This window comes from Amblyomma mixtum, chromosome 6 (genome assembly GCF_055824585.1).
Source record: "Amblyomma mixtum isolate Tamu chromosome 6, ASM5582458v1, whole genome shotgun sequence".
NCBI classification, from domain to species: domain Eukaryota; kingdom Metazoa; phylum Arthropoda; class Arachnida; order Ixodida; family Ixodidae; genus Amblyomma; species Amblyomma mixtum.
Genome location: NC_143017.1, coordinates 85,587,180 through 85,613,472, shown reverse-complemented (window position 1 = coordinate 85,613,472; position 26,293 = coordinate 85,587,180). Strand labels below are relative to the sequence as shown.

The window sequence follows — 26,293 nt, the reverse complement described above, 5'->3', positions numbered from 1 at the left end:
GTCATGAAACTGAACTTCGACGTACGTCTTGAAATTCCACGTATGTCTTGTAAGTGAATTAATCATATACAAATCAGCGGGGATGGAAATTCAGAACCATGATTGATGCAAACGAATTCGTTTTTTTTTGCATGAAGCGAGTGAGTAGACAACGTTTATTTGGTCGAGCGAAGCTTTATCTGGTGATGCGATGGAACCCTACTCCAGAGAACATATGGAGACTGCAGTAGCTCTTGCCCGGTCCACCAGGTGTCACTAGTCTTCCAGCTTTGAGATAGGAAAGTCTCCTTACACTGCCCCTTTGATGGGTTTTGTATATTGGGGACTGCTGTGCTGCGAGGACAGCGCCAAGAGAAGTGATATATTCTGGCCAACTCCCTGCAGACCGGACAGGCGACCCTATTAGCTATTGAGTCAGGTTTGCTTAGTGTGTATAAACTATGGTAAGTGCTTGTCCGGAGCCACCAAGCGGCTGCCTGTTATTTTCTGAGCTGGCTGTGTAGGGGGGTGGGAAAGGGGTCGTCCCCAATCCTCGATATCGTTCCAAGATACCACAATGCACTGCAACCGCTGGTCTCGATTCTAGCGGTTCCTCCACAGCTCCGTTAGTGTGTCCTCGAGCTACTGTTTTCGCCGCGTCTTTCCCAGGTCCGACGACGTGTCCTGGTGCAGTGAACTATTGCCCTCAATTCCTCACTGCATAGGCAAACCAATATAAAATGAAATTTGATCACTACATGTTGTTGCAGTCATCAAATATTTCAGTAACAGGGCCTTTATATTTCAAACTGCATATAAAGTCGGTTGTGAATGATTTCGCGTGGAAGGCCCCTGAACACAACGAGACTTTATATTCAAGCCGCCTAGAGTCTAAGGCTACGGCCACCACATGGCTTTGTAACCAATGCGCTATTTATCTCTCAATTTCAGTCCACACATCAGACATACTCTACTTTCTTTATTCACTACCATCGTTTTAAAACAAGATTTTGTCTCAGTCGTGGGCAGTAACATGCATATTAACGACGTTCCGTACTACCAGAACATTGTATGGATTAACGAAACTTTTTAGCAATGCAAACAGTTGCGCCTTACCTAAATAGTGTTCACAAAGTATCCGGTTCGCATCTGATTTGTGGTCCTATAATAGTCTAATAGATAAGCGCACTTTTTTAAAAGTGGCATACTCCTTCATACATATTCAGGCCACCGCAATGTCATTGTAGCCTATAGCGTAGTACCTTAATGTAAAAGGGCAATGAGCCTGATAAATGCACCTATTATGCGCAGAAAATAGAGCCGTATTTAATAAAAGATTGCCATTACTCATGTCCAAACAGTGCTATCTCATAATGTGGTCAGCACGAAAAGCATCATTGTACAAACTTGTCGCAACCACCAACGTTTGTAACGGTTTTTTAGATCAATGATCACCGACAGTGATAAATATTCACTGCTCTGAAAAATAAAAAAAACTGCGCAAAAGCTTTGGGTCTCATTCGCGTTGGTCTTGCAGATAAGTACCCCTCAAGAGGGGAATATTAATAAAGCAGCGGCTTACACAAAAGGTTGCTGCTTTGCTTAGCGACAAGGTAGGGCCCAGTGAGTGATAGAAGCTTTCCTTGCGCAAAACCTGAAGAGTAAAAAGTCGTTTAATATTGGAACAGCTTATCACAGACGCGTACGAAACGCTTGTCTCGTAATGTACCTGCTGAATACCGGCGGCTGCAGAACATTCGCGTACACGCGCAGGACTGGCGTGTCCTGCTGCCATAACAGGCAGTCTATCACGGCATTCATTATGCACAATCGAGCCGTCGTTCCACCGGTTCCTCACTCCCCCTCTAACCTCTCCTTCCACTCAACAACCCTCTCCCTCCACTGCCTCCCCTCAGGTAAGACACATTTCATCGCTGTTAACTCGTCGGTGCTGCGAGAGCAATTTGCTACTGCCGCAAAAGTTTCGCGGCACGATAAATAACGGCCGAAATATGAAACCGCCTTTTTTGACAAGCGAAACCCGCTATCAGCTCGGCACTCGGCCTAATTAATGCTTCTTATCGGGTTTCGCCGCACATAGAAGCAGAAACAAAGCCAAAAGCCCACGGGACGTCAGAAAGAAAAAAGAGAGAACAAGTGCTCAGTAATGAAGGGCCAGCGGCACTCGCTTGCGCTAGATTCTTGTGAATGCGCGTTATTTCATCTCGTTCGCGTCGCGTGGCGCCGCGGGAGATAGTCTCGATGAATGCGTCTCGGGACACAAACTGCACTAAATTAAGAAAGAAAGAAAAAGAGGAGGAGAGAAAGAGGGAAAGAAAGACATAAATAGAGAAAAAAGAAAGAAAGGAAGAAGAGGAAGGAAGGAAGGAAGGAAGGAAGGAAGGAAGGAAGGAAGGAAGGAAGGAAGGAAGGAAGGAAGGAAGAAAGAAAGAGAGAAAGAAAGAAAGAAAGAAGGAAAGGGAGAAAGAAGGAAAGAAGGAAAGGAAGGAAGAAAGGAAGAGAAAGAAAGGAGGAAATAAATAAATAAATAAATAAATAAATAAATAAATAAATAAAGAAAGGAAGAGAGAAGGAAAGAAAGAAAGCAAAGTTTAAAACAAAAGAGGGAATTGACGTGCTCGATTCGCTATGCATTTTCCCCGTCATCCCGCGGGCGCGTCTGTTCGCGACTAAACGCTATACATTGAGTGAAAATGACTCTTCCTTCTTTGTTTCCGCAGTAAATGAAAGAGTGTTGATGGATCTTGCTGCTGTATCTTTAACGAAAATTGTTCTGCTGCTAAAGGGATTGAAATAATAAACACCGAGCGCTGTTTTCGATACGAGGGGGGTCTGCAGATGGACACTCTGTTAACTTTCGTTGGAATCGCTGTTCTACCATCGAGACTTCAAAGCTGATATCTATTTAGTAACGCGCTACAGGTAAAGCTTCGTTAGCATTCTAAAAATTACCACAAACGCTGTATTCTTCACTAACTCTAATAGTTCAGCGCGAAATCTTTCGATTCTTCTGTGTGCTGGCAGGCTTTGCTGCTCGCACGATTTGCTTCCCACTGCACAGTCCAATGAAAGACACGACTCTGTAATGCGGTCAAGTAATGGAGCGTTATATTTTCTGTGCTGACAGAAATTTTTTACGAGAGGCGAGCACTAAATTTTAGTAATTTCTGCGTTAAGAATGCCACTGTATTTATTCTGTTCTTAATTTCTTCTGATATGTGATCGAAACAAGCTTTTTTCTAGGCAGCATATCAGTTAAGTCTGTTGTGAAAGGGCGATGGAGTACCCGCATCATGGAACGCTTGAATGACCAGAAAGTTTTTCTTGCTGTTGCTCGTGTCTTCAACCTTTTCATGTCGTCGTTTTGATTTCAAGACGTTCGATTTGCCTCCAAATTTCGGGCGCTCATCTGAGTACTAACCGAGCGCAATAGTGTGTTATACTTCGTCTGAATTCTACTTATATCGGTAAGCTACTCTTCGAAACGTAAGGTTGCTTGCAGGTGCGATGCTTTTCGTTCTTACAACCATTATACCGAAGCATTTTCTATTGATAGTCACGTTCACGCTTTTCGCGTCCTCAATTTGTAACTGAAAGGATCTTCGCCACTGTCAATAAAAAAAACTCGATTGCAGTGAAGGTGCCCAATAATCTGGCGTCAAGCACTTGCACCGCTAGAATACTCACCAATTATTTTGCACTTGCAAAAGCAACAAGCCCGCACCTTTAAGTAAAAAAAGCAGCATAAAAACAAGTTTATTCAATTAAGCTAACCACCACTGCTTTTAGAACAGAGGCCTAAAATTTGAACATGCCTTGGTATAGCGCCCGTACAGCTTTAAGGGAACACTTGCGCGATTTTGCAAAAAAACAGACATTATCGGTGATATCCCAAATCAAGAATGCCGTCATTGTGAATTTGCACGTTTTCCTAGATCCGCGTGTATCGTGCACGTTTGATGCGTGCGCAGATATGCTTGCTAATATTGTTGGTTTATTTCGCTATTACAAGCTTCAAAAAAATTCAGCTGATCCTGAGTTTAGGCTTTCCCTTATATCCTTGCATCCAGAGCCAACAGTGTTATCGTAAACAAATACCTTGGTAGAACACAGCCCCTATAAGTGGAACCTAGTGCCAAGAAAGCAATATTAACGAAGTGAAAGAACTACTAGCTATTCAAGGTCACATTCAGTCCTATCACATCTAAGAGGTAGCCCGGATGAACAAAATTACACAGATAGTTTCTACAGTGTGACTTCCAGGTCTCCCAATTTTTTGTTTGGTTTGGTAAAATTTATTGAAATTTTCGGCAAAAAAAGTTTCGCCGCGCAACCGAGGCAAAAGGTGACATACAAATCACCTAACTGGGCTTTTGGCAGCACAGTATTTAGTGCTGAGCCGGCTTTGTACCCGAAGGTCCCAGAATTTTACTATTTTACACTTCGAATGACATCGCGCCTATGCAGAATTCTCATCCCTCCGGCTACGTATACCAACCTGCTAACGACACCTTACATGTATAGTAGCCATCTTGTTCTAGACGCGACCTCACGTCACCCGCCGAGCTCCCCAGGGCCGCCGTAGCCCGTCTCTTGTCCTCGTATGCTACGAGGCAGTGATGGATGGCACAATTCGCACTTCAAGGCTGGACCGACCACCCGCAGTGAATGATTGATGAAAGCAGCTCACAGAATTCATTCCCACCCCCTCCCTCTAACTTCATCTCTCATATTGGATGCTTAGGCAAAAAAATGAAGCCTCGCAATAAAGCTGCCTCCGCACCTCGTCTTTTCCGGACAGGTCAAAGAGGATGAGAGGGCTATGGCTGTGCGCTGCATTTTACTGGTCATCACGGTGCAAACAGGTGTGGTTGACCCGCGTCTGCCTTGCTTAACGTTCTCATTATTAAGCCACAAAATACGCGGCACACCACCGTGCACAGCGCGTCTTCACCCGATCGCTGCTGTCTTTGTTTAAAGATGCTACCAATGAATTCTCGCACCCGCATTCTTTATTCGTCTGTTTTTATTAAATTAGGTCATTTATCTGTGTGTCAACGTTATCCATTCAGTGAAATAAGACCTTTTCAAACCTGCCAAGGTTTTGTGACTCTGGTAATCAACCACTGCTGCTACACAAAGAACACCTAGAAAACTCAGAACCGGGGCTTGAATGAATGACTTGAACGAATGGACAAAAATTTATTCAAGGTTATATCTCTGAGGCCCGGAAAAACAAAGCAAACCAAAAGCTTATATTTGTTTTTCCATTATGTTTCCAGCGAAACGACCATGTGGACTTAGATCTTTCGTAACAAATGGCTGGAAAACATCACAGCGAACTTGTCGTTGGGTAGAATTAGTTTTCTTCGAGGCGCAGTAGTGGCTGTATTAGCTTCGAAAGCTGTCAATTTCGCTTTCATTTCTTTTTTCTAAAGCAGGACGAGGAGGAAGAGTAGGAAAGGCAGAGGTAACCGGTAGAATAAATCGAACTGCTACCCTGCATGGGGGGAATGGGGTGAGGGGATAGAAAGATGAAGGATTAAAGGTTGGTTTGGTTTGGTTTATAGGGTTTAACGTAAAAAGCGACTCAGGCTATGAGAGACGTCATAGTGAAGGGCTCCGGAAATTTCGACCACCTGGGGTTCTTTAACATGCACTGACATCGCACAGTACAGGCGCGGACAAAAGTAAACGGAGCACTCAACTGTCTTCGAACATTTTTCACGCGTCACCTAATCGAAATTTCCAGCAGTGGTACGCGCATGCTGATAGCGGAGGTTGGTGAACTTTGTTTTAGACAAACAGCGCTTCTTCATTGCCAATGGAGAAAGCGTGATTGCACTTCGAACGCAATAACGTGCTCCGTTTACTTATGGCCGCGCCTGTACACGGGCCTCTAGAATTTCGCCTCCATCGAAATTCAACGCCGTGGCCGGGATCGAACCCGCGTCTTTCGGTCAACATCCGAGCACCATAACCCCTGAGAGTCGAAATACAAGCCAGAGGGAAGACATTTCCTTCCTTCCTTCCTTCCTTCCTTCCTTCCTTCCTTCCTTCCTTCCTTCCTTCCTTCCTTCCTTCCTTCCTTCCTTCCTTCCTTCCTTCCTTCCTTCCTTCCTTCCTTCCTTCCTTCCTTCCTTCCTTCCTTCCTTCCTTCCTTCCTTCCTTCCTTCCTTCCTTCCTTCCTTCCTTCCTTCCTTCCTTCCTTCCTTCCTTCCTTCCTTCCTTCCTTCCTTCCTTCCTTCCTTCCTTCCTTCCTTCCTTCCTTCCTTCCTTCCTTCCTTTTTTTCAGTCTTTTACTCTTACTTTCGCATATTCTTGGCCATGTAACTCTGAATCCCTGTATGGACTGCCATTGCACTTGCTACTTGATAAACACGCATTCAAGTCAGGTAGGTCACCAACGCTTTCTGATCCTGGCTCGCTGTGGGTCATAAACAGGTCGAAGTGCAAGCAAAACCAAATAAGCAGCGGACAAGAAATGAAAGGAAGACAAATATAGACGGACCGGGCTGGAATATCACCGTTCCGGCACCAATTCGTCTTTCTGTCCCCAAAGACGCATCGTCGACCCCCGCTCTATCAAGCGCAATGCATATTATTTTTTACGAGCACGGCGCTGAGCGCTCTAGGGAGGCGGCCCCATGGTTTATGCCGAATGGTGCTTGTGCGCCGTGCGAGTACAGAGCGATCCTTCTTTGTCAGTCCCGCATCCCCTTCACAAACCTTCACCCCTCCCCTCTCTCCCCCCTCGCGTCAACGTCTCTGCTTCTCTTCTGGGAAACATTCTGCCCGAACAACTCGAGTGCGTGTTGCGGCTCATGGGCTTCGCAGTTCTCCAAGCGTAGCTCGAGATCGCGCGCGTGTCAATGCAAGCAAATGCGTCCTTGCAAAGCCTCATGACTGCAGCGCTGAGAATGACATCACTCTCCATCTTTCCGCCAAAGCGTTTAGACCCTCTTCCCTTCGGGTTTTGTTTCAGCAGTTTTACCTTATGGGAGCTGACCAAAGTTAGACAGTAAAGTACGTGGTCTTTTTCCTGAAAATCCAGGTTGAAAGGAGGGCTGCGACGTCGGTAAACTATGGAAGATTCAGCAGTTAATCTGTAGAGAACTGTCACATGCGAAGTTGTAACCTGTTTTTCTGCCTTTTCAGGCGCCTTCAATGAATGCGGTTAAATCGTAGCTTTTAACTGAGCCTAGTGCAGGGTTTATGACACATACGGGCAAGAGCTTTTGCGAAATATATGTCCTGAAACCCGAAAGAATGGCCGTCACTCACGCAGAACGCGGTTGAGGAATGAGGCTATTCCCCAATAATAAACTCAGCACCGGGCTGAAAGAGTGAGCGGCGCACGCGAACGCGAGAACTGGAGAGACAAGCAAGCATCCCGGATTCCCTTCCACCCTCCCCATGTAAACTTCGCTTCCGGGAGTTCCCAAGAGCAGCACTCAGATGGGTGTCTTGCGTGACTCGGGGGAGTAAACAGAGGTTAGTGCTCATAAACTTGCTTTCTTTTTCAGGCCCCAAACTAGCCTGGATTTATTGATTTTTCTGTTCTTTTTCCTTCACGCAGAAACCAACAAACTGCTTGTGAGGCGGCGTTGATACGCCGCAAACTAATGCCCCACTTCAATTCAATCGTATTTTCTTTTGATTAAAAAAAAACCGTGACCACAGTTTCCTGCGTGCTGCAGAAAACTGCTGAGATGCGGCTGCCACACTTCATCTCGGCTACTGCTTGTGCTCTATTAGAGGCCCAGCATAGATTCTGCTAGTCTGTCCGGGCAGAGTCTTCTATCAGAGCGCCTTTCGCTATGCGGTGCGCGTGGGTAAAGAGGACGTCAGGGAGAGCAAGGCAACGTAATGGAGCACCTTTCACGAAGATTAAGGGCTAAGGAGAGGTGCTTGCACCGGGAAGTAATCTGCACCACGTCTGTCTGATCGATAACAGTTCAACTAATTGGTCAGTGTAAGGTAGCACCGCCCTGTGCGCTGCTTCTGTGGGGCTTGTTCAGTTATGATTCGGAAGACGTGAGAGTGCGTTTTTTCTTTGTTTTAGTCAACTCTGTGGGGCCTGGGGAGGTTGTTAGGAAAAGTGACATAGTTTAGTTTTCAAGGTTTACTTTAATCACCTACTTCGCAAATTAAAAGCAAGAGTCTCTACCATTATATACCGGAACTCAAAATCCAGTCTTGGATGCCCCTGTAACGGAGGCAGAGGTATGAAATGCACTACAGCAGCTGTGCACCACTTCTGTCCCTGGCCTGGAGGGGATCACCAATAAGGCACTCCGCAATTTGCATGCAGGATGAATAGCATCCTTCGTCAAATTTGTGAACGAGCATTGGGAGAGTGGCACCCTACCCCAAGAATGGAATTCTGCCAAAGACACGTTGATGCCTAAGCCAAATAAACCTCTTGACCTGGAAAACATGCGCCACATCTCCCTGACATCGTTCGCGGGGAAGCTTACGGAGCATGTGGTCCTGAATTGCCTCAACCGTTACATGGGAAAAGAATCCTTGTTTCCCCCGCCACGTTCGGCTTTCGAGCAGGGCTTTCGACACAGGACGTCATCCTCCAGCTAAAGGAGGAAGCACTCAACCCTGATTTCTCTCATCTTACCAGAGCGATCCTGGCTCTGGACCTCATGAAAGCCTTTGGTAGTGTCTATCACACCTCCATCCTGGACATACTAAATGTGGGCTCTCGTACGCATCGGTACATAGCTGCTTTCTTGCATGAAACGACCGCCTGCCTGCAACTAGGGACGGCCCAAACCCAAGCCTCACAATGTGAACTAATACAGGTAATGAAGTGATATAGAATCCTATATGCAGCATGCAAATCCGAAGCCTTAGTAATAAATCTTAAAGAATATCATCCGCTTTCAATTCACATCATCTCGGATGGAACCCCACCACAAGTCGGAAACATCACTTCTACCTTTTCTTCTACCTTTTCAGCAATGGCACCGACACCAATGCCTTAAAATCTATTCGCAAATCTGTGCAGAACCTCGCCACACTAATTAAAAGCATACCAACCGCCACCAAGGCATGAGAGAGGTGTACATGCGCCACCTCATTAAGGCCTTCTGCCTATGCAGAACAACCTATTCCCTCCTCCACCTGAACCTCTCCCCCTCGGAGACCGAGAAGGTGAGCAGTCTACTCAGAACGGCCTACAAAACGGCCCTTCTCGTCCCCAAAACCACATCCCCTGTCAAACTTCTTCAGCTAGGGGTACACAATACCTTACAAGAACATCTCGAAACAAACTTGAGGGGGCCAATACTACCGCCTCTCTCGTACATTAAGCGGACCACAAGTCTTAAATCGACTAAGAATTTACCTCCGTGGTCAAATTACAGTGCTGTATTCCACTCCCGAAACCATCAGCGCGTATATTTACATCCCACCACTCCAGAAAAACACTCACCCGGAGTACAGTCACGAGTGACGCATTGCCAGAGCCATAGAGCTAAGGCTCTTCGCAACCGTTACCTCCCATTCACATCTGCCGTCTATGTGGACGCCGCAGAATAATCTCAGCAGTCAGCATTTGCTATTCCAGCGACTGGCAGTGCTCATAAATTAGTTACCTGTGCCACCATTTGGAACCCGACACAGTTCATCGAAGCTAAAGAGGCGGCAATAACCCTTTTATTTCCCGACTCCTCCTCAGTATACATTTTCTGTGACTCAAGGACAGCCATCTGCAATTTTCCACAGCAAAAACTCGACGACCCAGCCGCTAACATCCTCCAGTCTGCTCCCCTTCCCAATCGCCACATCATCCTCATCCGGGTTTCCGCACATTGTGGACAGCCGGGCAGCGCGGCCGCCCACGAGCAAGCCCGAGCTCTCGTCAACCGGGCAGTGCGCAGCATGCACTCGTTCTGAACTGCGACGAACCGCTACATCACCTATCACGACATCACTACATAATATAGAAACACCAGCCAAATCTACACCCCTCCTCACCCTTCCCTGACCAAACGCGAGCAGGTGGTGTGGCGTCGATTACAAACCACCACCATGCCGTCGTCTTTCGTGCTCTCCCTCATACATAGCAGGGAAAAATCTCCAACCTGTCACTTATGCCCCAGTGCCAGAGCGGATTTTAAAACACCTATAAAACTCCTCTCCGAGTTAATTAAAAGACTAGCGCATAAAACTAGGACAAAGACAGAGAAGGAAGACAGAGGTCTTTGTCCTAGTTTTATGCGCTAGTCTTTTAATTAACTATGTCAAACCAACTAGCCCAGCTTTCCGCCTTGATTGCATTGAGTCCTCTCCGAGGGATGGAATCACAGGAACGATGGGAAGTTGCTCTGCGCAGTTTACAGGCGGAGCTACAGATTCGCAACGTGTACTGGGCCTTGAAGGGCGGCGGAGCCCAAAAGTGCCCGGTCATCTAGAGCAGCCCCAGGGCCCGTCACCGTCCTGCTCATCCCCCTCCCCCTTTATCCACCCTCACCTGATCCATTAAAGTTAGTCTAATAAAGTTATTGCCAACCAACCAAAAAAATTCATTCTGAGCTAAATGGTGACCAATACGATTAAGCGACGAAAAGTCAGCCGAAAAAGCAGTTCTACTCCAATGACGACTCTCTGTTCTGCCGCATCATTATAGTCGCATGTTATAATGATCGCGGCGAAATCAACTGCCATCCCTCGTTAAACACAGATTCAAAGACATATGTAAGAGGCTCTTTCTTTCAGCGAAGATAACAAGGGAAAAACTAAATATTTCCAGTAATGAACCACAGGTTCTGCCTTAAAATGAAAGTTCGCAGGCTTTCGAGTTTATTATGAAAGTCTACCCGTTCTTTTTTACAACCTGCTAAGGAACTCTAGCAAGAGGCATAAAAGGCGCTCGAAGACCGATCTTATCGGCTCCCGCAATGTATACGACACCCTCCGCGTGGCCAAGATGTAGAAACTTCTCGCAGCTTCGAAAGTCGCGCGCGAATTGCTGTCGGATACCGAGTTTCGCAAAGTGCGCCGAGCTATAGGCGCGCGCACGCGGCGTGTATGGAAAGGTCCTTATATAACCATCAATGAGCGAGGTTAAAGCTCTGCTAAGGAGTTCCTACGGAGCAACCTCCATCCGCGTTCCCTCGCGGCGAAGTCTGTAGCTACCGAGGCGTAGGCGACAGCCAAATGAAAACTTATGTGGTAGCAGCGATATTGGTAGCGCTACTTTGGCACAAAATGGCTCTGCACCCGGCTCGAACAACGGAGTGCGCGGGAAAGCATCTATTTAGTCCCCGAGAGCGCACCGTAAGAGGGCTTCATTCGAAACCGTTACTCTTCATCCAAAGTCAATTTTGAGCCTCGAGAAGGCCACCTTCACGTGTTATGGAGCAAGGAAGAGAAAACACAAGGGGGCCATAGTTTAATTTCATTTTTTTTCTTGTTTTTCAGCAACCTCGGACGCTTCAGCTATGCCTAGCGTTATTCGTATAGAAAAAGAGGAAGTAGGTAGGTGAGCTGTGCGGCGCGCGTTGGTCGGCGCAAGCACTGCAATTTTCTTTGACGCAACGATCTTCTTACGACGACCTTCTTACGCTTGGGACCCAGGAACACAAAAAAAAGCGAACAGAACGCGCTGACGAAGCCTTAGCGCGCGCAGAATTCAGAACTCGTTGGCTGTGCTTTTTTTTTGTTTTTTTTTTTAGTGTCGTCAAGCTTTGCGCCGACCCTCTTTAAGAGGAAGCGCTGATGTTGAATTCGCCCATCCATGCATAAGGAACGTTCTCGATGCTTCTGCGCTTTATGCTCACGGAACAAGCGAATATCGGGTGCTAAGACTGCGCATGTTGTAAGCAGTGCAGGCATTTAGGTGTGTATTTCTTTTACAGAGCTTTCTGTTGTTCCTGATTTGTTTACACCACGTCACGACACCTATGCTCTGAAATGCACTTGCTTCTAGTTTTTGTTCAACTGCTGCTCAGTGGCTTATTTTTCGTCTGCTCTCCTATTTTAAAAGTATTCTGTTTAACTTCCTCTACACTGACGCTCTTTAACCGAATGAAAACAAATAAAGGACTGAGCTGTTTTTATTTCGGGTTATTTACGCGTTTCCACTACCACTTGTGTTTTGCGGTTGGAGGAGGAGAAGAGTAGGCAATTCCTTGTACAAAACGCCTATCACAGCTTATGTCTCCAAAAACACCTGTAAACCACGCACGTGCTAAGGGGCACTAGTTGGTGCTTTAAAGTAACTAAAATTTTAAGCACGAAAGCAACGTGTTGCCGAGGTCACCATAATTATAACTACCTACGGTTCACTGCAGGAGAAAGACCTCTCCCGAATCCTCCAATCAACCCTGTCCAGTGCCAGCAGTGGCCACCTTACCCCAGCGAAGTTCCGAATCTCATCCGCCCACCTGAGTCTCTGATGCCCCGTGCATGTACAGCCTCGGTGAAAAAATAAAAGCTATGGGGTCTCTCATATCACTTTAAGAGTGGTTTGCAAAAGGAACACATTTCCAATTTACCGCAAGTTCTTTTGCAAGCTCCCTCTGTATTTCCATCATTCATTTAGCTTTTATCAGCCCATCAATCCCCATATTCTGAGTGCTGGCTGCAGTAGCGGGTGTCGGCTATTCTGTGACTGTGCGGAAATTTGCTTATATGCGATTGTTTTTTGAAATTTTTATTCATTTTTTTTAATATTCTTTGTTGAACTCAAGCACTTCAGTCATCGAGACGCCGCGGTGGTACGGTGGTTATTGTTCCGGGGCGCTGACCCGAAAGACGCGGGTAATGCTAGAGACCCTTGTACTAGGCGGTATCCTAAGGAACCCTAGGTGTTCAAAATTACCTGGGGTCCTCCTGTACGGAGTGCCATATAGCCTGAGTCGCTTTGGAACGTAAAACTCATAAACCATAAACAGCTTAATTCATCTAATTCCATTCCTTTCCAGTAGTCTCCTTCTGAACCTTCATTCCTGTTCGATATCGAAGTTACATTCATTGCAGTCGTTGTGGCACCACTTCTTCTTTTTGGAGCGCTGCGACAGGTGTGGCGACTAGCGAGATGGCATTCTTAGGTGTGGCCAACTCCGGACCAACTTTGTCTTAGAGCAGTTGGTAACAATTCGTGCAGTCTTCAATTTTGGTTGATATAACCAATCCCAACCTACTTGTACACGTCACAAGGTGACATGACCTGTCTCGACCAATCTATTAATTTATAACCACCTGCCACGCTGCTTTGAGCACACAAACAGGTGGCGAAGTGCCACTTACCAGGGTCGACAGGTTATAATGACGTCACAAGGTCATGTGGCTCTTCTCAATCAATCAGCGGTTTTCATGTCATTGAATGGCAATTTTTTCCTCGATGCAACTGTAAGCTGCGCGCCGGTAATACCTACGTTGGAAACAATTGTTGTGCTCACACTTTCTCTAGCTCTTGTCGGGATATATCAGGTTTTCTGCGAAGAGGCTGTGAAAAAAGGAACACCTCCTCCTGCAGTTTTAACACAATCAACTATACCGAGACAGTTCGCACCCCATATTTCGCGCAAGAAACATGGAGGAAGGGAAATAAGGAGCATTGAACCACGGTTTGCGAGCAGACACTCGCACAGGGTAGTGCGAAGTGAAAGGAACAATTTTACACTTATAATCTGTGAGGCCCCTGGTAGTTGGTCCAAGCGCATAACGGCAGCGAATGTGCTGCATAGTGCGGCAGAACTCTAAAAAAAATCCAAGAAGCATTTCTTCAAAGGGAAGCCTCACGCCACAGTTATCATACACAGTTTTTCAGTACTGACTTCTTTCCGCTGCCCTGACTAAACAAGAGGGAGACAGTGTGCGTAAATGAACCCTCGCCCATGCAGTAAAGTCGTCATTTGCATGTCGTAACTCCTGCGATGCATCGGCCTCATGGAAGGGCATACTTCAACGGCTATAGCTGCCAGCATGGGCAGTACGCTGCATCATCATCATCAGCAGCAGCAGCAGTAGCAGCAGCAGCCTGACTACGCCCACTGCTGGGAAAATTCCTCTCCCATGCCCCTCAAATTAACCCTGACCTTTGCCAGCTGCGGCCAATACAGCCCCGCAAACTTCTTAACCTCATCCGCCCACATTGCTTTCCGCAAACCCACGATACGCTTGCCTTCTCTTCGAATCCACTCCGTTACCATAAATTACCAGCGGTTATATTGCCTTCACATTACATGCCCTGCCCAAGCCCATTTCTTCATCTTAATTTCGACTAGGATGTACTAACCCGCTTTCCTTTCCTGGCTCATTCTGCACCTATTATTTTTCTTTCCATAGCTTTCTGCGTTGTCCTTGCCTTTTTCGTTACCCCCCCCCCCCCCCCCGTTCCTGCCCCACGCCGGAGCCAGTTACTCATTTTCTGATAAGCACCAATATTTTTGATATCATGCTCACTCTTAATGTTGCAGTGTTATATAAATTTTTGAAAGGATTCACTTGCTGCTTGGGCCCCAGCGCTGTGATTCTAGGATTTTTTGTACATGGTTGGCTCAAGTCTATTAGCGGTGCTTCAATCAGCTGAGTGTAAACTTCGCTCTCGCATCAAACTGCGGTACACGAACAGTAGCTGTTAGTCACTAGCCTTGGCGTGTGTGCGCCATCGGACGGCAACAGGGAACTTTGTACATTTTATGTCCAATATTGCCGAATTGAACTTTATGTACTTCTTTCTTTTCCTGCATTATTAATCGGCAGGAACATTAACCGAGGCTGAGGTTCCTTTGAATTTTGCCTCTGAAGAAGCAATGCTCGATTTTCAAGGTATGATGCTGTGGCAGCACACATGGCTTCCAAAAACTAAATCCTGTACAACTTTTTTTCTTTCTGGCTTAAAGGACAGACGTGACTCGGCAGACACCTTTCTTCTCTAACGAACCGGTCTATAAATCGAGCAGTCCGTAATAACGAATCGTGAATAGAAATAAAAATAATAATAAAAAGTCTTAATTTTTGATAAGGCCTGCTTCTGCATATGGCAATAAGCCATGAAGTTTAAATTACGGGAAAAAAACATTCGGAACTTCAACTGCATTGTTCTGGTGGGCATCATTTTGGAAGCGTCTAGTGGTATGGCGTGATGACATGGCCCCAACTGCGACTGTTCACACCAAGTGAACAGCAAGCCTCTTCCATACACAGTCGGTTGACAACTGCAGAACTCGGTTTTCAACGTAGCGCAAGCTGAGAAAGTTTTGTTCACAATCATTGATACAATATTTCAAATGAAAAAGTTCATCAACCAGGCAACTTGCGTGTAAATCATGAAACCCCACAGCAAAGCAAAAGCACCGACTAAGGTATTCGCGCTTTTGCACTGCCTTCAATTGGTGCCCTTTACTGTACGATAACTGAAAGATTCGGTTCATACAGTCGAAGTTCTTTGTTCGCATCGGTGTCCATATTGCCACACTTATTTTAGACACCACTCTACCGGCGCCCCCGTGCGGTCTGTCTTCGACCTTTGTCGCGCGCCGGACTTCGTCCTCTTCTGCTCGGTGCTAGGGTCGGCCGGCTGCGCTCTGCCCAGTGTGCTCGCCAGGTACTGTTCTGCCAGGGACAACGTTCTACCGGCGTCCGGTGACAATATAAACAGGGCTATAACCAATGGGCTCCACCTTGTTGATTGTTGTTTCAACTTGTAGATTGTCTCCGCAACAAGTTTTCACACTAAGGAGGCTCAGGTATGGTGTAAAAGGTTCGTTGCTGAAAATGCTGCCCATCATTCGAGGAATCTAGGTTAACAGGGCTTGACTGGAAATCGGTATTTGTAACTCCACCAAAAGCTTCTTCTTTAGCCGAAAAAAGTTTCATTTTACGTTTTTTGCTGGGCAATTATCAATTTTCACCAAACAAAAAGAAAACTTGACGACATGTCCTCCGCTCTCGGCTTCTACAGGGTCTGTCTTTTTTCACATATCGTCTGGTTTATTCCATCGATATATACCACTCATGTTTCGTGCGTGTTATACTGATTGCTATCATCATGGTCTCTAATGAGAGAAAACCTTAAGAGCAAGAGAACCCTTTTCCTCTTCAGCGCGTATCTTATATAGTGTTGTTTGTCACTTCTCCTTTGTTCTTTCTTTCTTTCCTTTCATTTTGTTGTGGTCTTCCTGGGTCCACGAAAAGATATTACAAAATTCTTTTCATCGGCGTCTTGCAGCCGAAGTCTGTTAGTCCGGGATATTAAGCTTATTGTTATGTCCACACCGTCTCTTTTCACCAATACGATTTCGCGGAATTCGACTAATTTTCATCTTTGATTTCAATACTTCGTCCAAACTTTGTTATCAGTGCAGCTAACATTGCTTTTATGATACTGTTTTCCGCACCCTCCCCCCCTCCCCCCTCCCCTCCGCCTTTTATTCTACTTTGCGCTCAGCCGCACGTATTGCATAGATTGCTTGCCTTTTCTTGTACCTTTAAAAACGTGTTTTCATTCTCTTTCGTACTGTACCGTAATGTCTTCGATGCCTTGTTGCGGTCCGAATACTTGTATTTAACTTTAAACCGCTTCTTATTTTAGCCATTAATCGCCTGTTTTTGGTATAATGAACGTCCTTGTAAAGGATGATATCTTTTTTTTCTGTTTTTTAACTTGAACACATTGAAATGCAGGGCCCTCCTCACTAAAAGGAACTGAATGGCAATGTGTGGTTCTTTATAAAGAGGCATGCTCGCGCAGGTGATCATTTCTACCCAGAAAGTAGTCTTTTTTTTGGTAACTTTTCCATGTATCCCCAGTTACTTTTGAACGAAGGACTGCAACATAACCATTATTAAGACGTATGAAAATGTGGTCCCTCTCTGGACTTTAGCTATCTCGCAAGCTTAGAGCGCTCCCCTCGTTCTTGTACTCTTTTTGTATCGAGCGCACGATTGCTCCTGTGCAGAGGTTTGTGCATTGCTTCCTTTTCCGATTGCACCGACTCGTTCACGTGCACATCTCACGGCGCGTGCCTGCCTCTCGGACTGTACCTGCGGGAGGTCTGCATGCGCAATCTGGTGAGCAAAGGTACTTGTTGAACCTACCTGTACGTGCATGCGGCGTAACTTCAATACTTTGTGTGTGCATGAACTCTGAGAGCAAAGATGGCTCGCGAACTTAGCAGCACGCGTTGAATAGTAAAATATTCATGATACGATCCGACGTGACCGAGGATTGCGGGACTGTTTCTTCACCAGCGTGGCAAGGGTACAAACTTTCGGTGCGCCCCCTTTCATTATACCCTGCGGGAATCTGGAGGCACCCCTTAGACAATGTTAGAACCTCCAATCTTGCATCCGGCACACTCTATTGGGCAAGTTCCAGCAGTTTCGCACTTAGTACGCGCTTGCCCTTTCTTCTTGTTTATTTCGACTTTGTTTCTTTGAGGCGGCATGGGCGATAACGTTTGAACGCCCAGCCTCGTGTGGAGGAGCGGATGGTATTGTTGCCCTTTCATTTTTTTTCCTGGCGCATCGACTGTGGAGGAGTCAAGTCATGCAATCTTATTGCGTATTTTTGGCAATAATAAAAAAATAAGAAGCAGAAAGAAGTACTACAGCCGCGATTGTGCAATTACTACACACACTGCACGGATGTTTTGCCTTTCCGGCTATCCTCTAAGGAAAATCAGAGCCGTGCTTCAGTCAATTACATCCTCATTTCTCCTTTCTCCATCTTCTGCTGGCCTCTCTCACCGTTGTCCTCCTTCTTCTCTCTATCGGGTACGAATCTCACGTCGGACATCCCTGCCTAATGAAAGAGTCCGATCCCGGTACGCGCGATTCGGTCATCGGCAGCCTCGCCTCGAGGCTCGAAACCTGGGAAGAGTGGAGTCAGCTTTCACCGTGACGTCTCATTTCCGTTCCCTGTCGGTAAATGAAAAGAATAAAATGTTGGAATATAGAAAAACCGTAGTTAAAAATGCGTGAACGCAGCAGGATCTGATCGTACATGCGCCTTTTTCTGGCCCGGAAACTTTTTAATCTTAAATTGGTCGTGCCCTGTGCTTTTGTAAAAGACCCGTTTTCACATCTCTGTACATTGTTCTGTCTGCCGTGGGCGTTCTGTCCTGGGCAAAGGGGAGATGGAGTGGATTATATGCAAAACGGCAAACGAACGAAACCTTCGGCACGAAGCCGTAAGATTTCAAAACGCTTGCAAAGTGTAGTCGTGGAGGGTTAAGAATGTGTATGCCAAAAAAAAAGAAAGAAAAAGGAAATAAATAAAGGTAAAACGGAAAGAAGAAAGGGAAGAAAGAAGTGAAGAAATGAAAGGGGATGGTGAACGAGCAATAAAAATCAATGGACCTCAGCAGTTCTCGCAGCATCTCAATTGATACGTTCGGTGGTGCCGGGACCCAAAGAAATCTCCTCCACTGAACAAGTCGTGGGAATAGGATTAAAAGCGCTGGGGCCATCGTTTTGTCACTGTTTGTTCAGTCAGATCAGTTGGCGCATTTTTACTTGCTCGTCCATTTTGGTGATCTGTGCTGCCCGAAAACCCTCCTCTCTCGGTGCCTGTACCAGGGGCTGAGTCGAACTTCGCCGCCGGACGGACCCTAGCTGTGTTATTGCGTTTCCCGGTATGAAATTTTCAGCGCGTGAAAGCAGTTGCATTTTTGAGAGCCGGCCAAGAATTGTTCAAAAATTGCAAAGAAAGCTCTGAATGCAAGGCGGCTTGAAAACGCTACCATGAAACTCATCGGTCCTCATTCAATTTTTCAAGTTTTATAGATTCGAGGTTCCGTTTTCCTCTTCCAAATATTTTTACCTCTGTGAGCATATTTAGTGGCATACAGTGTTGTTTGATGGACCTCATAAGTTATAAATCAAAGAATTATCTGTCCGATGTACTGATACTTTGTTACCTCATTCTTCCTCACTGGCATGTGATTCCTTAACACACAAGAAGTGGGCGAAACATTTGGTAAACATTTCTTCTCTGCCACCATATTCTCAGCAGATATGAACTTGATTAGACAAAATAAGCAATAAAACCTCAGTTTACTTGATATGATGCCGTATTTTTGCTTCTGTGAAGATAGAAAAAGAACAACATGTGATGATGCCGGTTATGTCCGAAATTCGCCGAGAAGATTCGCTTCATGGCAGTTCGAACCTTTCGTTGGACCGTTCTCCATCCCCATCAGAATATTTTTATTCATTTATTTCCGTATTCGCAGCACCAGACAAACCGCGAACACAAGAATGTAATACGTGTAACTAATAAAAAGAATAAACCATTGGCGACGTACTCGCAAGAAGGTATTAAAAGCCCTACATTTGGCTCAACGTGTCGACTAAATAGGTGGAAAAAAGTTACAAGACTAATAATTAACAAAAACTTAACTTGAGCATTTCAAAACTGGCTGGGAAAGCGGAGACAATCTCTTCTGGTAAATCGTTCCGGTGATGGATGGTTTTTCGAAAAAATTAATGCCTAATGCGTGTATTGTTTCGACACTTGTGTTCGGGGACATTTGAGAAGTGATCAACTTGGGCAACTGTCTAAGTAGGATCAGTCAGATTCCTTAAACCAATTGTACCAGTAAAAATATTATGTAATTGGTTTAGGTATTTACGACCTTTCTTGCACAAGAGGCCATCCTAGATTTATTATTATGCGAAAGATGCTTTGCATGAAGTTAAAACTTGAGGATTCAAATCGTGCTGCACGCTTTTGAATGCACTTTTATTCGGCAGTACACATTTTTTTTTATGGTCCGAAAAGCAGCATCCTATGCCGACGCAGTAGGCACGTCGGAAAACTAGCAATTTTCTTTTTTTGGGCTGGAGCTTGCGTAGAATTTTGTTTCAGGGCTCTAAGGTCTCGGCCAGCCTTAGCTCCAATTTAGTGAGCGTGGACATTCCAGGAAACGTCGTTTTGTACAGACTACCAACGTACTGGAAAGTTGAAACTATCAATAGATTTTCACCATTGAGACAGTATGTAGTATCATTAATGCGAAGTTTGTTTCTGTACTGGACAACCATACATTTGGAAAATTTAGTATGCTGCCCCATGTTCCTCACGAGATTAACATAGAGTGAAGGTTATTTTGTAAATGACAACCATCATTTAAGGAATTATTTAATGTTCGCTAGTTCCGGTAAACACAACACACTGTTTTCTGTCAGCAAGGTAAGCCTCAATCTAGCATAAAAGTAGAGCTGTGATAATGAATGTAATCAAATTTTTAAGTAAGAAATTATGTGCTACAGAGTCAAACACTGAAAAAAATATGCTATCAACCTGTTTACCGTTATTAATTGACGCACTCATGACATGAATAAACTCGACTCATAGTATGTTGCAAGAAATTCCCCTTCTAAAACCACACTGTTTCGGCAAGAAAAAATAGTTTTCTTGGAGGTGGAGCGTAAAGTTCGAGTAAATAATGTGCTTTGTGCCCTACATAGAACACTCCTCAAAGGTATAGGTCTGTAGTTCTTTTTTATAGGTTTTTGTTCAGTCATCTCTATTATAAGCAGAAATATCATTTCCATTTTTCTAATCATTAGGTAAGACGCCGAGGTCAGCTGGTTTTGTAAACAATGTCGCCAGAAATTGGGCGATTCACGCACCATGCTTTCTTTTCTATGTAATTATAGGTACAATCTGAACCTGGTGCTTAGTTTTTATTAACTTTCTGCAGTAGTGTTACTGTATCCTGTGTTGAAAGGGACATGTTGAAAGAAAAACGGGGAATGGCACAAGAAACGGGGACACAGAAGGCACACAAAAGATAGGACTGACGCCAATGTGTGCCTTTTGTGTGCCTTCTGTGTCCCCGTTTCTTGCGCCATTACCAGTTTTTTCTTTCAACATGAACCAACTCGCCCAAAGTAGAGTTTTACTTGAAAGGGACATCTCGCTAATTTCTGAAAAATACTTGACAGCCTAATCTGTATGCCACAAACACATTGCTTGGACTTTAAGAATAAATATTAAAAGTGGCAGTTAAACTCTGCAGTCAGGTCTGGGTCAAAGTTATTGTCATCTCAAACTTCTCGAATACAATGCATCTTCGCTTTGCTTTGTTCTGGCTTACATGCATGCAACTTTTGGGTTCTTTTTTTAATTTTTCTTCTGAAACACCCAGATCAGTGGTTTCTTCCTTGCTTATTTGCTTTTCTATCTCGTTATTATTTACATTCATCTTGCAGTGAACTTGAGCTTCCTGCTGTTTTCGATTCCGGTAATATATGCGGTGCCATCTGTTGCTCAATGCCTGAAGTTTTGTGCTCATCTATGGCTTATCGGTTTGACGTTTAAAAGATATGACACGGGTCAGATATATGACTGCGTTAGGATGATTAAAACTTAGTTTTCAAGAGATGCCATGGAAAGTCCACATTGAAGGTACAGGGACGTTGCGTAAAATTACGCAAGAATGCGTGAAGTTCGCGTTATTGTGAAGCGCAATCGCGCTCGATCACTCTGGACTAAAAATCACGGTGATTGGTTCCTGCGAAGGGTTGCAGGGTATGGTACTTGTGCAACAATGATATCACGGTCACTTACTTTGGGTATGCAATCGACGCGAGAAATGAGTGCGCGACCGAAACAAACCCGTAAATCAAAAGATTGGCGCTATTGGAAGGTATTGTGGTGGCGCTTTTATGAACGGAAACAGAGATTATGTATTGACGTTTTCATGAAAATCAAAGTAAACCCTCTTATATATTCGCCTGAAGGCAGTCCCAATTTATGTTCGGTAGGTTAAAATAATTTCCGCGAACAATTCACGTTGTATATAAGGATAGTATTTATATTTCTTTCTGGAACAAGAGTTGGGGAATGGTAGAACGTGGTGGCCAGTAATAGAACTCAATTACTATCTAACAACCATTAGTTCCGACGACATTACACCAGACCATCTGACATGACTTACTGTCTACATTAATATGTATGCTATTCAGGTTACTATGCACCATGATCAAAACACTGCCGCCTTGTACGGTACGGCTATCCGATACACGCTGAAGTCTATTTAAATGGGAATATTTAGTTTTTGCTGATAGGGCCGGTCAGCTATGGTTATGCATCAGTTACCACATGTGGATTAACCAGATCTAAGAGTGAAGCAAATTCTTTCTGTTTGTGTTAAAGATAGGGCAAGTTGTTAGGGTAAGGTTCAGATCTTTTTCCGGCTGGAGCCTGCTTTTGAAGCATTCTGTAATGGTTGTTGGCTCGTTCTGTATATTGTCGGATTTGTACTGTCTTATATGAAGGCTTCATTGGCTGGCCTAACTGGATTAAAATCCAAAATAAAGGTACCACTGCCCCCTCGATCGAAGTCAAGTGACTTTTTATGAGCAATTCTGATTTGATTTGAGAAATCTCTAAAGTAAACTTCGCATCTTTTAGTTTCGCAGCCGCGGTAAGTTTAGTTATTTTATGGGGGTTTAACACCCCAATGCTGCTCGGGCAATAAGGGACGCCGTAGGGAACGGCTCCAAAAATTTCGACCACTTGGGGCTTTCGCCTCCATCGACCGAAACGGCCGGGAAAGAAACCGCGTCTTTCGGGTCAGCAGCTGAGCGCCGTAACCACTGAGCCATCGCGGCGGCGATGCTCTATGAGGCGAGCTACAACAGCGGCTGTCCAACGCTATACCTCCAAGTGTAGTTTCGTTGGGTGCAACTGGATCATTGAGAGTGTTTTCCAGCGCTACCCTTAACCTCAGATAATCTAGGCAGTTAAGCGTCTAGGTACTACAAGTGGATTTTTTTTTCTCACAGTCTTGAGGGGACCAAAATTAGATCTCGAAATTTGTTGCAGCCGTGGGTAATGCGCGAACGAATGCCATATATATATATTTTTTTCTCTCAGTATAGCTGCCTTCCAGAAGACCTCCCTCCCCGCCCCCCTTCACCGTCTATGGCGATGCCGAGCCATCAGTGGCGTTGCTTCGCTGAGATCACAAATGGTGTACTGCCGCTGAGTTTTCCCGAAATCTAGCCGCATGCCCCCATGTATATTCCCTCACAAAGCGAAAGAAAAAAAAGAAACAACATGAAGCCGGATGGGGGGAGGGGGAATAGTTTTTTTTTTTTAACCGGCTTTACATCCAAGAGATATGTTGTTGTACCAGCTTCACGCACCTCTAAATGCACGACCGGGTATCAAGCTCAGATCGGTTCCGCGGCGCTTTACTCTCCCCTTCCTTCCTTTCTACCCTCTCTTTTGCTCTCTAGCTGACACTTTTCCTCGTCCCTCGTAACAGGAAGAATACCGCTTCTTCCTACTTCGATCGTACACACTACTTTTTCTGAGTTTTCAAGTTCTTGCGCTCTCCTTCACTGCTTATTTTTCTTACTCTCTTTTTCACTTTGTGAAAGAATGTCAGCAGTTTCACCGAGTCGTCCATTCTTCCTTCGCTCACTTCCCTTTTATCACATTTGTGCAGATCCTTCCGCACCGGCATCGGCGCCGCCGTATCGAACTTATACGGCTCCCGACGCTGCCAAACGCGCGCCATCAAACAATGATTGCGTTCACCGTCAGAAGCCATGAAAAATACGGCGCCGCCTAGTGAACAGGCCCACGGCTCCTCTTCTTTAAGAGCGGACTGAAAGCGCGCGAATACACATATCACGCGCGACCGAATTTTAGAAGCCATCAACTATGCACGCCTGCTGAGACGAAGGAAGCGCTGCGGGGGTACAGATGACGGCAATGGAGGTGCAATATTTCACGCGCCGAGCGCAGATCTGCCGATATTGGAAGCGACGGGGACTGCTTCCGTTTCAAACAGCCTTCCTCCTGCTTCACACACACACACACACACACACACACACACACACACACACACACACACACACACACACACACACACACACACACACACACACACACACACACACACACACACACACACACACACACACGCGCGCGCGCGCGCGCACACACACGCACACACGCACGCACGCACGCACACACGCACGCACGCCACACGCACGCACACACACACACACACACACACACACACACACGCGCGCACACACACGCACACACGCACACACGCACGCACGCACGCACACACGCACACACGCCACACGCACACACACACACACACAGTTCGTACTCATTCCTTCAAGTCATGCGCCCGTGCGAAGACATACAAACAAGGCATCGTGTATGTCGTTCTCAAGACAAATCATGAGAACTGTATTCATCCTTCGATACGCTCCTCGAGAACCAGCAGTTGAATGCTCCAAGCTTAGCAACGCGTAGTGGGCTCGGTTCATACAGGGTTCGTATTGGACCCAAGGGTTGTACGGTACTACTCTTGGCTACGGCCAGCGGTGCTTCTATTTTTTTCTTTAGCAACTGTCGATTTCTAGCGAGACGTCATTGGATGAGATTTGCGAAACTACATGGAATGGCGAGATACTGTCCGAGGATAAGCCTTGGACACAATAATTGTTCCTTTAAACATTCTATATCATAAAATTCTTTGAACACTTGAAAATCGAGAATATTAAAAGCAGCAAAGCCTTTATCACAGCCGCATTTGGAATAGTTTCTCTGTAGTCATCAGAATAAGCTTGTCTCCACGGCACAAATTAGGGATAGAAAAGCTAATGAAGGTATGAATTTTGCGACTTGCAAGTGCAATTGAAGTCACCTGGTTGTGTTATCTAGTTCATCTTGTTGCTCCAACAGGCGACTCCGCTGACTGGAGCAACGTTTATAGATACTTTTTAAAAAAAAGTATCTATAAACGTTGGACTGGAGTACATTACAAGGAATTCTGCAAGCTGGCTTCTAGCGCGTAAGCAATATTTAACATGGTCAAACCCAACCAATAATTTTCTGCCTTACATGACCTGGAAGTTCATATTGGCCAACCTGCTCAAATAAAGCAAATACGGCCGCGACAGCGTTTCGAACAAGCGCTGGAACGAACAGACCAGCTTCGTTGGCCACTGCACGAGAGCACTATGCTATCGGCGCATCCAATCACACCTCCTGTTAAACTACAACACACTCTCGCGTTCTGCGTTGCACATCGTTGTCTCCATTATATTTCATTTGTGAGGAAAATCTCTCGCATATCCTGTTCTGTTTAACTTCGGTGAAACCCTACCATTTTTTTTTTCACCAGGCTCGTTCAAAACCAGGATGGGCGAATACAGGTTTTTTGTGATCCTAATCTGGAAGGCACCAGATTTCATGTTGGTCCTTCCAGTGTGCGTTTCATGCTTGCGGTACTCGCGTGTGAGTTTCGTGTCTAAGCGTTCATATCCCATCAAGCGATACCTTTGGCATGTTGTTTTGTTCAAAAGAGTTTTGCGGGAAAGCTGCCGTGCGGATTCTGACATGAGTGTCATTAAGCACAGAAGAAAAAGAGCGAGCAGAAAATGCCAACACATTCTTAAAAATGGGCCCTATGAGAACACGAAAAATCGCTAGCGAATAAATCGTATGTGAAAAGCTGTACATCAGGTTTGGTATCGCCCAAAAAGATCGAATTGTGTTGACCTCGTGAGAGCAATGTAAAAAAAATGGCCCTGCGAAAAAGAGCAAGTCGCGCAATTTACCTCACGACTCTCGCGAATAGAGGAAAACAAGCTTGTGTAGGCGTTTTATACAGGGCGTATCAGCTAAACTTACCTAGCTTTTAAAAACACGGGGTGTACAAGCCTAGTGAAACCAAGTCTGGGCTCTTGAGATACTCATTGCCCAGTCCGGAGTACTGTTTTCGTTCTCCAATGTTTATTCATTGCAAATACTACTTAGCTATCATTTTAAATATTTTATTAAGAAAAAGAGTAACAATGCAGAAGAACAATGCATTGTGAATATTGCCTGGAAAATGATCTCACCATAATTTTTGGGACAAGGTACCATGCACGGCGCTGTATATACCGCCTTTAAAATAAAGCTCGCACATGACATCTGCTGGCGCATGTCTCCATCCCAACGCACACCCAAAGCCCCGTCGGTGACATCGCTCTAGAGAAAATCGGATTGTTTTCGAGATGCGTTTTGGGCGCACGCGACCACCCCTCGTGTTTAACTGCAACACACTCTCGCCCTGTGCATTGCACATTTTCGTCCTCATCAAATTCCATCTGCAGCGCGAACAGATCCGATTGATTCACCTCGATCAGAGCTTAACATCTGCCTAATATTGTCGCCTAATGTGGCGACGATCCGTCAAACAGCAACATAAACATATGCTTTTTGCACATCTATTCACTTTAACTTCGTTGAAACCCTGCAACTTCTTTTACATTCGACATTTTCATTCATTCATTTATT

The 26,293-nt window shown here is 45.3% G+C and overlaps 1 protein-coding gene across 1 annotated transcript in view; it reads left to right on the top strand.

Moving 5' to 3' along the window:
- LOC149339585 (neural cell adhesion molecule 2-like) overlaps positions 1 to 26,293 on the top strand; it is a 156,631-nt gene that overhangs the window by 16,696 nt on the left and 113,642 nt on the right. Inside the window, exons 2-4 of the mRNA XM_089550952.1 lie at positions 8,563 to 8,728; positions 9,117 to 9,168; positions 9,742 to 9,888. Coding sequence (XP_089407078.1) covers positions 8,563 to 8,728; positions 9,117 to 9,168; positions 9,742 to 9,888 — 365 coding nt within the window. The remainder of the gene's footprint in view (positions 1 to 8,562; positions 8,729 to 9,116; positions 9,169 to 9,741; positions 9,889 to 26,293) is intronic.